This window comes from Toxotes jaculatrix, chromosome 6, assembly GCF_017976425.1.
Source record: "Toxotes jaculatrix isolate fToxJac2 chromosome 6, fToxJac2.pri, whole genome shotgun sequence".
Lineage (NCBI taxonomy): Eukaryota > Metazoa > Chordata > Actinopteri > Toxotidae > Toxotes > Toxotes jaculatrix.
The window spans coordinates 5,358,587-5,371,431 of NC_054399.1; the positions used below are offsets into that span (position 1 = coordinate 5,358,587).

General features: G+C 42.9%; 1 protein-coding gene across 3 annotated transcripts; it reads right to left on the bottom strand.

Annotated features, from left to right (window-relative positions):
• Nucleotides 1-17: 17 nt before the first annotated feature.
• On the bottom strand, nucleotides 18-10,894 carry uap1 (UDP-N-acetylglucosamine pyrophosphorylase 1). 3 transcript variants are annotated; one of them, XM_041039975.1, is made up of 11 exons: nucleotides 10,792-10,894; nucleotides 9,519-9,833; nucleotides 7,891-8,095; nucleotides 7,098-7,273; nucleotides 6,802-6,974; nucleotides 4,689-4,882; nucleotides 4,415-4,555; nucleotides 2,841-3,029; nucleotides 2,584-2,625; nucleotides 1,471-1,537; nucleotides 18-1,350 (listed from the first exon to the last, which is right to left on the bottom strand). In XM_041039975.1, the coding sequence occupies exons 2-11, from the start codon at nucleotides 9,799-9,801 to the stop codon at nucleotides 1,258-1,260; spliced, it is 1,563 nt and encodes a 520-aa protein (XP_040895909.1). In that variant the 5' UTR covers nucleotides 9,802-9,833; nucleotides 10,792-10,894; the 3' UTR covers nucleotides 18-1,257. The 3 variants fall into 3 exon arrangements, with proteins under 3 accessions (XP_040895909.1, XP_040895911.1, XP_040895912.1); XM_041039977.1 differs by having other exon boundaries at nucleotides 9,519-9,825; nucleotides 10,792-10,885; XM_041039978.1 differs by lacking the exon at nucleotides 2,584-2,625.
• Between the last annotated feature and the right edge of the window lie 1,951 nt (nucleotides 10,895-12,845).

The window sequence follows — 12,845 nt, forward strand, 5'->3', positions numbered from 1 at the left end:
AAAGATGGTAATGTCAACCTGTGAGCCAGTCAGTCTGCCACTTTTTTTTTTTTTTTTTTTTTTTTTGACATTCATGGTACTCAGAGGAAGAATCCTAATGAGTTTGGTGATGACTTGACTTGCCTGTGCTAAAGTGTAGCTTCACATATTTACTAGCATGGCTGCAGACCCTTGGGCTTGTTAGACTTGGGAAGACTTCAGCAGAACTACACATTCAAATTTCATAAATGATTTCAAAGCATCTTTACAAAGATTTGTACACAAACTAGGACGCCCATCAAAATACGCGTTTTTCTGCTAAAGTAACCATACTGCAGTCTTTCACATCGTAATGCAGTTATGGAGCTGGAGAATAAGATAGAAAATGAGTCACAGAGGAGCCACAAAGAATATTTCCTGAATAGCTGCAACAGCGTTGCATGCTCTGGCCCATCTTAAACATAAACCATGTGCTGGAAACTCTGATTCAAGACACCAGGAGCTATAATGTAAAAAACACACGCTGCAGACACAAGCACATGAAACACACACATTCACACACTGTACGCTGATTTGTCATAAAACATACAATATTTATAGTTCTGCATGCACACACACGCACACGCGCACACACAGGCAACACATGCATACGTTTTTCCAAGTAAGAAATTTCTTTAATAAAGATGATATAAATCATAGCTCGTCTTAAAGCTCAATCATGTCTAACCTTCAATGATTACAAGCAGAAAAGAAGCTAATATTATAAATACCCCCCACAGCCCATGTACCATGTACCTTGATTACATGCGAGTATGAAACAGCTTTCTGATGATTTTATCTCAGTCCAACATCGTATAAAAATCACCAGGTAAAATGAGTAGATGGTAATTTCCACCTATAAAGCATCTACCAGTACATATAAAAATATGTCTCATAAGCAAAATAAATAGATGCACCTGCTTCATCCAGTCACTATGACAGGGATTTCGTCCTTCATCTCATGCTGTGTTCAAGTGCTCTTCACGACAAATATGAACTATGAATGACATCAACATACAGAGCAAAGAAAACCTGGCGCTGAAAAGTAAACGATGCACTTGCTCGTTCGCTCATTTTGGACGGGACAGCCTCTTTCAAGAACACATGACATTTGTTATTGCACAGCGTTCATATCACAGTTTCTCCCTGCAACCGTTAGAGAGAGAGAGAGAGAGAGACCTCTCTCTCTCTCTCTCTCTCTCTCTCTCTCTCTCTCTCTCTCTCTCTCTCCTTCATTGTCTAAACTCCGTTCTTCACCAATTCGTGGACTCCAAGCTCGTCGATCATCAGGGCTGGATGAAATTCTCGTCCCTTCACCAACTCTTCAAGACCCTTAAAGAAATAGAGACACCATCAGGTCATTGTTAGTGGGTGTACAGACTGATTATTTCAGGCTGACAGCAGGAGCAGAACAACATCTGGAGCTTCTATTTCATCACATTGCCTCCTTACCTCTCCCCCGTAGGACACCAGAGGGGAGATCTCACATTTGATTGGCAGGTCTGTTCCGTCCTTCAGGCTGCGTTGGAAAGGACAAATTTGGGGAGGACCGGAAGATAAAAAAGAAACAGAATGAGTGATTGTCTCCCGAAAAAAGGCGGAGGGACTGTAGCTGAGAGAAGCAGCTGTGAATCCTTGACACAGCTGTTCTTCTACTGCGGCTTGTGATTAGAGTTCAAAGGCAAAGAATCAGAGCTTCATCGTTCCCGGACACGGCCAGTGATTAGTTCTCTGACCCGTAACAGACTTCCTCTAGAAGAAAACAGATGAACGACAGGTAATGTGTACGTATCTCCACCCAGTGCTTTTGACGAACTGGAGGAACTTTGCGCCACATTACCGTCACTCAGACTGTTTATTTCTAGATAATCATTACAGACGACAATCACTAATCACACGTCAGCTGTTTCAGGTGTTCTGCTGAGCAGCTGCCCACACAGATGTATCATGGGAATAAAGGAAAAGATGAATGATTAAAGAAAAAAGCGCACCCTTTAAGAGGCCGAAAAACATTCATGCGCACCATGAATGTTACTGAAGCACATGCTCATTTATTTCAGTTTTAAAACCAAGCAGGTGGATTTAAACTCAAAGCCAAAGTAGCAAGCAATAATCAGCTGCCCTCGTCGTAACTGCTTCACGCACAAATCAAACAGTTCATCATCTATTGCAGAGTAGCTGTTTCACGTAAAGTGTGACTGGAGCCCATTACCCAGCATGCAATACATTACAAGAGTTTTAGTAGCAACCATCTGAGGGGAAAAGGATCTGTCAGCAGGTCATTATGACTGTACATCATCACTAAGAGGACCCAGGACACTAAGAGCACTGCGTTTTCAGCTGTCCATACTGATCCTCACTGTCATTTCCTTCATCACAGCTGACTGTAAAGAGACAGAAAAATGGCTGCCACCTGGCGTGTTTCCACACCGACTCCGCTTCTCAGCAGTAATGAAGGAAAGGAGACGAGTCGAGGATCAGAAGTAGTGTTAACACGTCCGAGAGAGAGGGAAAGAAAGCCAGAACCCCATCACCATGCACTCAGTACTGCAGGGGGATAATTACTTTCTGCTGCCATCATCTGTGACACTGTCTGCTGCTCCGTCTCTGGAAACATTGCACGGGAAACACAGGAGCAAGACCAAGCATGAGAGAAGGTGAAGTGAGGATCTGAGGCTAAGAGAATATGATGTTTCTAATACAAAACAAAAAAAAAAAAAAAAGCTGGGAACCCATTTCTGTTTTCATGCTCAACATAGAGTGTGCTTTTGAAGTGACATGACCTGCACGGTGGTGTGTTTTAGCCTGCTGGCTGCGCTCACCTGGGTATGGCGGGCACGCGTCTGCCGTTCTCGTCGATGAAGTGGCCCCCGGCATTGAGCACCCAGCGGTGGTGGAGGGACATGAGGGCATGTCTGGCGGTGGTGGGTGTGTCCTTTCCGTCCTGACTGTCTGCATTCTTGAGAGGGGAGAACTCGTCCTCCCTCAGCACTTCGTACACAACAAATGTCCTGTTGGAAACACACATCCTCACAACATCAGCATATAGGCAAAGAACGTCTGCAAAGAGCACAACATGCTGGAATTACCGCTTTTTATTGTAAACATAATAATAAATTCTAAGTTGATAAACGGAGCAGATGCTTAGCAAGAACAAATTTGTCTTGTCTCTGTCCAGCAATCAACAGATTTGGTGAGTTTGAATGTTTTGACATAAACCTAAAGATGAAGTGTTAAACAGTTAACAGAGATTTAGTATCTGATGTTTCATCCAATGTTCCAAAGCATGGATGCATTAAGAAAACTGGATACTGCGTTAGCTGATGGCATCCCCATTCATTTCTATGAAAGCTGCACTAGAAGTCCCTGTTTGTCCGAGATGGGTGATGCTTTTAGCACTTGAATGGCATAAAATAATTAATTAATACAGGCATTCCAAATTTTATTGAGCAAATGGATCAAATTCTGATCATAGATCATTTTACAGTCATTTTGGGTTTGTATGTGAAGCTCAGAAAAATATATTCATTGTTCTCCAGATTGTTCTAATCAGGCCACAAGCTCTATTACGCAATAAAGAGTCACAAATGGTGCATTAGAAGCTAATGAAATATGCCTTGTCAACACTTGGCCGGTGAACAGCCATGCCTGGTGACTAAGACACATATAATATATGGCACGTGTGGCCACACAACAGACCACGAGAGCCTGGACCAAAGAGCGCTGAGAAAGAAAAGAAAAGTAAGGATCTTTCAAAAAAAAAAATCGCTGCAAAGTGAGTCAGCCCATCTGGATTCTGCTAGAGCTGCCAGTCTGCCAGGGCACAACTGCACTCCATCTCCTCAGCAACACCGAAAACTATTCCTCATCCTTTCGACTCTGAAATATAGTGAAAGGAAGCTGGACATGTCTGCAGTGTTTTTCCATCGGTCAGTCAATCATTACAGGAATCCTTTCATTAGATGTAAAGTTCTATTAGTAGTGGCGTGACTCAGAGCTGATGTCATGTAACACTGGAGGAGGTGGAATGAGCGAACAGCTCGTAAACCTCCTTCATCCTCCTGCAGGGAGCTTGGCAGCCCCGGTCTGCTGGACCAGACCTCGGAGCAATGGCATGACTGAGGCTGGTGGACAGGCATCGGGACTGGAAAAAAGGGGTTGGTTGGTGCATGGAAGGACGGATCGAGGGCCAGTCAAACCTCTGGCTCGGAGGCTCGCCAGAAGAACGTATGCAATACAGCCCCCTCTCAAAAGGAGTATAAGATATTCATTGTATTTGTGTTACTTTGATGCCTTATAGTCTGAGGTACGATGCCATCGGCTGACCACTGTCACACACACACACACACACACACACACACTTTCTATCCTCAGGAAAAAATGCACTGTAACTCACTTGGCAAACTGGAAGATGTCAAAGACGAACTTTTCCATTTTAATCCCATTTGGTTTGTCTGGTTTGATTAGTTGACCCTGAGTATCCACATATGGGATCTTCTTCTGGGCCACATGGTGCTGCAGCTCTGGCTCGTACTTCCTGTTAGATAAAAAGAAAGGAAAAAAAAAAAAAAAGACTTTGCTGCACATTTACTGCATAATGATGTTGAGCTACTCTTCGTGCCAGAGGCAACCAGAACCACAGAAAAATGTTCAGCGAGCATTTGTCTTACTGTACTACGTCTCTGAGGAAGGAAAAGCTGAAGAAGTGATTGGCCACGTTTCCTGCGTTGAACATCAGTCGACCGTCAGCGCTGCGCTTCTCTGCAGTTGGCAGGGTGATCTCGCTGTACTCCACCACCTGGTAACGTCCATCCACCTTGCAGACCACACCCACAGCCTCTGTCGGATTGGTTTTCTCCACCACCTGGAAAAATTGATGTCACAAGAAGAATTTTTTGTAATATGGTGAGCAAAAAAAAAAACCAAAACAAAAAACTGTGGCTACAAGGAGAAGAACTGAACTATTCACGCGAAAAATGAATTTATTAAAATGGGACTTGTGACATTGCTCTTAAAAATCTTCCACTTTCTACAGCCAGCAAGTTAAAGCCAACACTGAATGAAAAAAAAAACCCTCTCCCCATCTGTTGGTTCCTAATGACAGAGTTGAGCCCTGATGAGGGGGTTGGTGAGCGGGGTGGGGTGAGGGGTAGGAGAGGGTGGTGAAGCCACATGAACTGTAGTGGAGCTTAGTAATTTATGATGGGAGGGTGGGACTCTGCTCTGATCCGATCCTTCCATCTCTGCTCCACCGCACAACTCATAATGTCAAGCAGGAGCTGGGTCTGGATGATCTTCAGTTGAATATTTCAGTCTATTCTGTGTTAGCTGGAAAATATGGTGGCTACAGTCAGTACGATCAAAATTAATTTCAGTGTCGTGCTGCTAAGAAATATTGTGCTGGTCTGAGTTATAAGAGCTTCAGACGCACTCAGATCTTTCTGCGCATCGAACAGAACCATGACCTGGATGTGATTTTAAAGAAGATATGGGGAAAAAAAACACAGTGATAAGATGAACTGAAAAACCCACGAAACTTGATTTGGTATTTTGATGTAGTTGCCATGGTAAATTTATTTTAAAACTTATGCTGGAGAAACTGACAGAAATAGTCAGACACAATCACATCTTATTGCCCAAGCAGGACATCTTGGACAACACCAACAACAGACTAAGCCCTTATCCCTATGTGTCATTATCTCATTTAACGATGAGGCAACAAAGGCATGTTGCCTAACGGTTGCCAGTCTGCTCTCTGGTCTACTGTCTATTGTTATGTGCATCTCCTATCAGTGGCAACCTTGGCAACAATTTTTACAGCAGCAGGTCCAACTGATATCAATAGCAACAGTCCATAAGCCACTGAAGCCCTGGTCTCTACTAAATCTGCAGAGGAGGCACACATATTGCATTTCTGATAAAATACGCAGAATCACTAAGACACCATTGGAAAATACAGTGAAACAGTTTTGATGGTCTTATAATGCCCATGGAACCACAGATTCAAACTGGGATTTTAGCTATTTATGGAATCATGTATTTTATTTCATTGTCTTTTTTGATTAACTAAATATATCACTCAGGGTGAATCACTGTAACTACAAACAAAACTCCTAAACTTATCTCTCACTGATGGACCTGCTCTGTGAGTCTCCTCCCAACTATTTATTCCACGTACAGTTTGCTGGCTGTGCTGATACATGTTACAAGCCAAAAAATAAAATAAAATAAAATAGAGCAGATTATGAAAAATCTAAGAAAAGTTCAAGTTAATCATGAAAGCTGTTTATTTGCTAGTGGAAAGGTTTTCACTTCAACCAATGCACCCTGAAAAGCCTTTTTCCTTCTCCAAAATGAGAGTACACTCTGTCCAAAGAAACTGCTTAGGAAAAAGTGTCATCTTCTCAAAGCACTCGTGTTATCTGAGACCATGATGAAAAGTGAAGGAAGTTTCTGGGCTCAACCCTCAATTTTCCTAGAAAGCTTTAATGAATTTATTCGCTCACGGGACTACGGGAGGAGACATGGTGGCCTGCATCTCCACCCAGTGGTGAGCTGTGGACGGTGCAGCTGTGAGGGAAAACTGAACACACCTTTTAAAACAAGGCCGCCACACACTCAAAAGATATGAATCAGCATCCGTCACCTTTCAGTACTTCCTGGAATTAAAAACAAAAACTAGACTGACTGATCAAACTGGATCACATTCACTGAGGCTTGTTAACCTGAGATCAGCTGAAAAAAAGACAGCTACAGACAGAGGGAGGAGGAGGTGGGACAAACCTTAGCGCCACAGTCCGCTCCCTTCTGCACGCAAAAACCAACAAAGGCGGGGTCTGCCACTTTGACCAGGATGTTATCTACACAATACACATGGATGAACTGGATCCCCCTCCGCTCCATGTCGTCCATGATGCCCTGGTTCCCCAGAGCTCTGTAAAGACCCCCATTCCCATCTGAAAAACATACACAGACATACTTGTCTGAAACAGGAGAACTCCACTTGGCGAATAAGACAACTTGGAGACCAAAGTGCATCATAAATGGAGCCAAACATGACAAATCCTGAGGGACCTTACCAGGGGCCATGGAGAGTTTTCCTTTGTCCTCCAGGATGATCTTGCCGTTGTAATCCATGGCTGGGAGCATGCCCTGCTGGAAGAAAATAATGTCGTTCTTGTCTAAGCCAAAGTAGTTATGTTGTGAGAAGAAGTCCTTTGTGGACTCCATTGTCCTCCCGCTGGTCATGATGTACCTGAAGGCAACAGAGAAGGAATTTAGCACTGATTCAGCTGTTTTTTTTTCTATTTTAAAGTAGTAATTCAAAAGTAAAACAAGTAGCTGAGGGAAAGGGGGATATATGCTTAGGAAAACCCTGTAAACTGACGTCATCCTAAGCCAGGAACATATAAAGTTCAAGAATATGACAGACAATAAAACAGTAACAAGTTCCTTATAGAATCAGACCTGCTGAGGACAGTGTCATTCTACCATTTCTGACATAAGCTACAGTGACTGTTAAGCCCTAAATACAGTGTTATAAAGACTTTACGCACTCCACTGCCTTCCTGGTATCTCCTATCTTTCACAATTTCTCTGCTCCACAGGGAACTAATCCATTTCCAGTAACACAGCTCTCTTGATTGAGCTTCGTTTGATGCTCACTGAGAGTTGACCCAGTTAGTTAACATGCAAACACAACTGGGGCAAATGTTTTTAGCTCTCATTACAAATAAAGAGACAGCATTTGGTAGCTTAGATCTGTTTATTTTTCTCAAATAACGCAGCAGATTCAGCTGACATGCACAGTAACTAAAACGCCTTAGTCATCTCTTCCTAAATAAACTCCCAAAGCATAACACGATGTCTTACCAGGGAATACAACACTTGATTTTGTGCTTCTGCTCGGCCAGCTGTTGCAGCTTCAGAATGCGTTCGGCTTGGATCTGAAAGAGGGTTTTGTGGGACGGCAGCCCCACGTCGTACATCCCTTTGGGGTAAGAGACCCCCAGTCTGGTTCCCTGGCCTCCAGCCAGGAGCAGAACCGCCACTTTACTCTGAGCGATGCAGTGAAGACCTGAAGGGGCACAGAGCAGAACAGTTCAAACTGTCATAAGCAGTAGCACTAAGGTCAGGCTGCTTAAGAATATGTGTCCTTTAAAGTCTATTTAAAACAGTGAAACACATTTATGTACTGATATGATGGAATATGATCCCGATTTACGAGCGCAATTTCTAATCTTTTGTGATGGCCATAGTGTATTTGTATTACATTAATAAGAACATCTTAGACAAATAAGAAACTTAAACAAAATATTCATGAAATTTATTAAATTATCGCCCACATTTTATGACTAGTCCAACAGGACTTTGACAATATGACATATTAAATTAGCCCTGAACTGAAATCTAATAACCCCGCCTGAGTCTCTGATTGCCTTTATCGTGGTTCACTGGTTCACTGGTTTTTAATGGTTCCAGTTTATCTTACATAAACTGCTGTTACGTGACTTCATATCCACACTGTTTCTACTTGTTGGTGCCAAAAGACAAGGTTTATATCCATGTACTGGGCGGGCCTGCTAGACTTTGACTACTCTCCCAGACCTACACACACACACATGCACACACACACACACATATGCACACACCACACCCAGTGCGCAGATTTGGTCCCAACAAAGCAGGGTGACCTCATGGATGAGGGTCAAGCAGCAATTCTATTTACGTCAGACCCAAATCAAAACCAGATGTTCTCCGCTGCCCACCCCTGCTGTCACCCTCCCCCAGGAAAAAAACATCCAGCAGACTCACTAAATGATCAGACCCCCACTGCAAAGGGGATTGCGCAAAACACAATGAACAACCCAAGTTGACTTACTCATATTTCAAATTTACACTGGAGAGAGAGAGAGACTGGGAATAGTTTGTCAATTTAGACAACCACACAGAGGGCAAATGGGGAGTTTCTGATGCTACTCAACTAGGACTTTACAATAAGCTATTACATAAGGTTTTTTTTTTTTTTTTTAAAGGCCTACCTCTGGCAGTCAACCCTCTGGAAATATCGGTAATACATGTTGTCAGAATCCCCACAGACCCTTCTAAACATCATAGCATCTGGGTTGCCATGAGATGTTAATCCCCTCTAGGCCTCCCAGACCAATACCAGGAAATCTTTCCTCCCTCTTACCTGAAAGGGAACACTTTATATTTAAAAGCAGGTCAACAACAAGAATTAATAATTGGCCTGCGGTCTCTCCAGAGGATATTGTACCTGCAGTAACCAGGCAAGTCTTGTTTAACAGCTGGTAACTACTAACAATTCTAACTTTCCTACTGTACTAACATTGTAATAAATCCAATGAAAACAAATTCTCCCACCCAAAAAAGATCCTCTTTTGTTTCCTCATAAAATACAGCACTGGCCACATAAAGCTTCAGATAGTAACTGTGTGAATAAATATTCTGGGGGTAGAAACCCTTTTGATGGAGCTCACCTGTGAGCTCCCAGTCTTTGAGACTCTCTCTGTCCCTCGTCACACTCCCTAGCACCTCCCGGGGCACCGGCTCCATGCGGGCGTCCATCTTTTCCTGTTTGCTGCTGTTGGACGTCTTCATGGCGTTCCGGAAGAATCCATTGATCTCTTCAAAGTCCATCTCCTGAAGATCACGGGTCAAGCTGAGCTGCTCCTCAGTGCTCAGCTCCCCCCAGAACTGCAGGAGGTGAGACTGGCTGGCTTCAGCCAACCTCTGGGTGAGTCCGCTGGCGCTGGGGTCCATGATCAGCAGTGCTTCTGATTAACTCTGCCACACTGAAGCACAGATGAAAAGTGGTAAGCAGAGCTGTGGCTACAGCAGATGACACCAAGATTTACTTTACACCCTTAGAAAAGCTGTTTTTTTAGGATGATTATAATTTTTTTTTTTTAAACTACATTTGATAATATGTCGGAGGGCAAACTACATAAGCTCATTTATAACGAAAGGAAGTTGGTGTTCCTCGCCAGAGTTACTCCTCTGGCACCTGGCCATTATGAAGAGAGATAAGGTGAGCAGGGTTTGGCTGATGGCTGGTCAAAAACATTTAGGTGGGTGGAGTTCTTCTGCTGAAAATTAAACTAATGGCCTTAGTATTTCTACGATACTCCCTGGCTACCACTGGTAAGACTCGCACAACCGGTGACAGTAAAATGCAACACCCAACGTGACATTTGCATCTTGAAGTGGAACTATGGGTAAAACCATTACAGAAAGCAACTCCTGGAGCGATAAAGTGCTCCCTATGTTTCAACCAGCACCCACAGTGACCAGGAAATCATCACGGTGTTACTGAAGGGTCCTTTGAGCATTTGAATGGGAAGCCGAGGACTAAAAACACTGATAAAACATTCAAACTTCACGCTTCCAGGAGGCTGTGTCAGGTCTTCCAGGGGATTTTGAAGTTAAGGCAACTCTGCTCACCATAACACAGCAAGCGTGGCTCATTAAACTCGCGGCGGGTACATTTTCAGAATTAGCGTGGTGTAAAGAGACAGACTGCTGTTACTAAGCCCTACTACTAGTAGGGCACGACTGTTTCGGCGTGTATCGTTAAGCTAAGTTACATGTCTCAGTCACAGTGGTTAGCCGCTGTCTCCAGCCGGAGCAGCACACGAATGACAGCGGCAACGACCAGAGCCGAGCAGACACGAGCAGCTACCGGGCTAACCATCAGTCCAATGAAAATATATATATATATATTTTTTAATGAATTGAATGTTAGACTCTCACCTCTCACAGGAGCTCCTCTAGTGTTTAAGACCATTAATACCAGTGGTTGTGAGGTTTCTTGAACTGGTTACAACGCCTCCCACCCGGATTACACCTCCTGCTGCGTCACGTTTGACGTGGCACTAGCGGCGGCGCTGACTGTGTGCGTGTGCTGTGCTGCTTTCAAGTGCTCCTCGTAAATGAAGTTAAATCGAGAATTAAATTTCTCCATATTTTTGTACTCAACAGAAGTTGGAATATGCTGTACTGTGATTTTATCTTGGGGATGAATAAAGTATCTATCTATCTATCTATCTATCTATCTATCTATCTATCTATCTATAGCCACTTAAATGATCTCTTGGGTTTGGGCTCATCACAGGGCCTGGTCTGCATGGGCTGAGCTACTCTCTCCCACTGAGTGAGGATGGCCTGTCGGGCCCCAGCCCACTTTCCCGGCCCTCTCAGACAATACTGGTATGGGGTACCGGGGCCGAGCATCACGTTTAGTCCCAGCCTGGGATCGGTCAGCAGCAAACCCCCACCAGCTCTGCTATCTCATCCATGTAGCTGACTATCTATGAGAAACTTTGAGCAGAACCAGGCTCTGTTGGGTTTAAATGAGGGGGATGGGGGATGGGGGGAGGGGGGGTTGTAAGGGAACATGGATGTGGGGGTGGGGGCGGGTAGGTTTTGGGGTAGTGAGGGAACTGTAGCCTGTAGCCGAATTCAGCTCAGCCACCTGCTGGAGATTGCTAGTTAAATTGGGATTTAAATTTGTAGTCAGAGGTGGAACATAACACTGCGTCAAGTACTTCTTTTAAGCACAGTTTATCATGGACTGTTTCAATTTTTTTTTTCGCTATTTTATCCTCTGCTCCACTACTATTGTGTTACTGATTACTTTTTAGATGAACATTTTATATTTTAAAAGCAGCTCTTAAAATATATAACACATTATTAAAACTTAAACCAGTGGTTCCCAGTCTTTTTGGCTTGTGACCCCATACAAAAACACAGTGTTTTAACAAATCGACACATTTACATAAACTTCTCACGTGATTTCATTTAATTAACTATCTGAGGCCTAAAAAGGCTTAACGATAAAGCAAAGGTAAGGAAGTTCCATTAATCAGCTCACAACCCTTCAGATTTATCCTGTAACTTTTTGGAGGGAGACCTGACTCCCAATTTGGGGACCAAAGTATCTATATGAAGTATCTAAAACTAACTTCACGCCGACCAGTTACAACATAGCAATGCTACTTTTGTCCTAATGCAACAGAATGAGCAATCTAACAATTAATATAATAATACAGTATATATCTTATTATATAATAATTTTGTTGTTTTTATTTTTACTAAAATCTTTAAAGGCAGGGCTTTTACTTGTAGTGTTGTATTTATTGGTGCTTTTACTTAAGTGAGTACTTCTACACCTGCTGTCAGAAAATAAACTTACTGAGAATGTTGATATTCTATTGCTTTCTGAACTGTTCCCAATTTTAATACATTATAAAACTAAATCTGTAATCTCTAAATAATTCAAATTTCTCATTCATTATGTAAGAAAAAAAAACAAATCAAGAGAATTTTTATTATCTTTCTTACTTATTTTATCTTTGAAAAAGAAAATACCATTTGCATTAAGGCCACAGTGACCTTGACCTTTGACCTCTGACCTCCACAATCCATCAATGCATCCTTGAGTCACAGTCAACATTTGTGCAAAATCTGAAGAACATCCAGACATAAGATGAACAGTGTATAAGTCTACCTAGTCAGGTGGCACAGTGAGAAAAGTCTGTCCATCTGTCTGTCTATCTGTCTATCTATCTCAGTTCTTGACCGTGACTGCTGAAGGTCATCCCAAAAACTTTAAACATGAACTACTCAAGACAGTCATTCTTGTTTTATATAAGTAAAAGCATCAAGACCATTGTTTTTTTTTTGGGGGGGTGGGGTCATTTATTAATTGATTTATTTGGGGGCTGGGGAGGGGGTTGGGGGGTGGGGGGGGGTCCCACAAGAGCAAGCACTTGGCGACAGTGGCAAGGAAAAACTCCCTTTGTTAG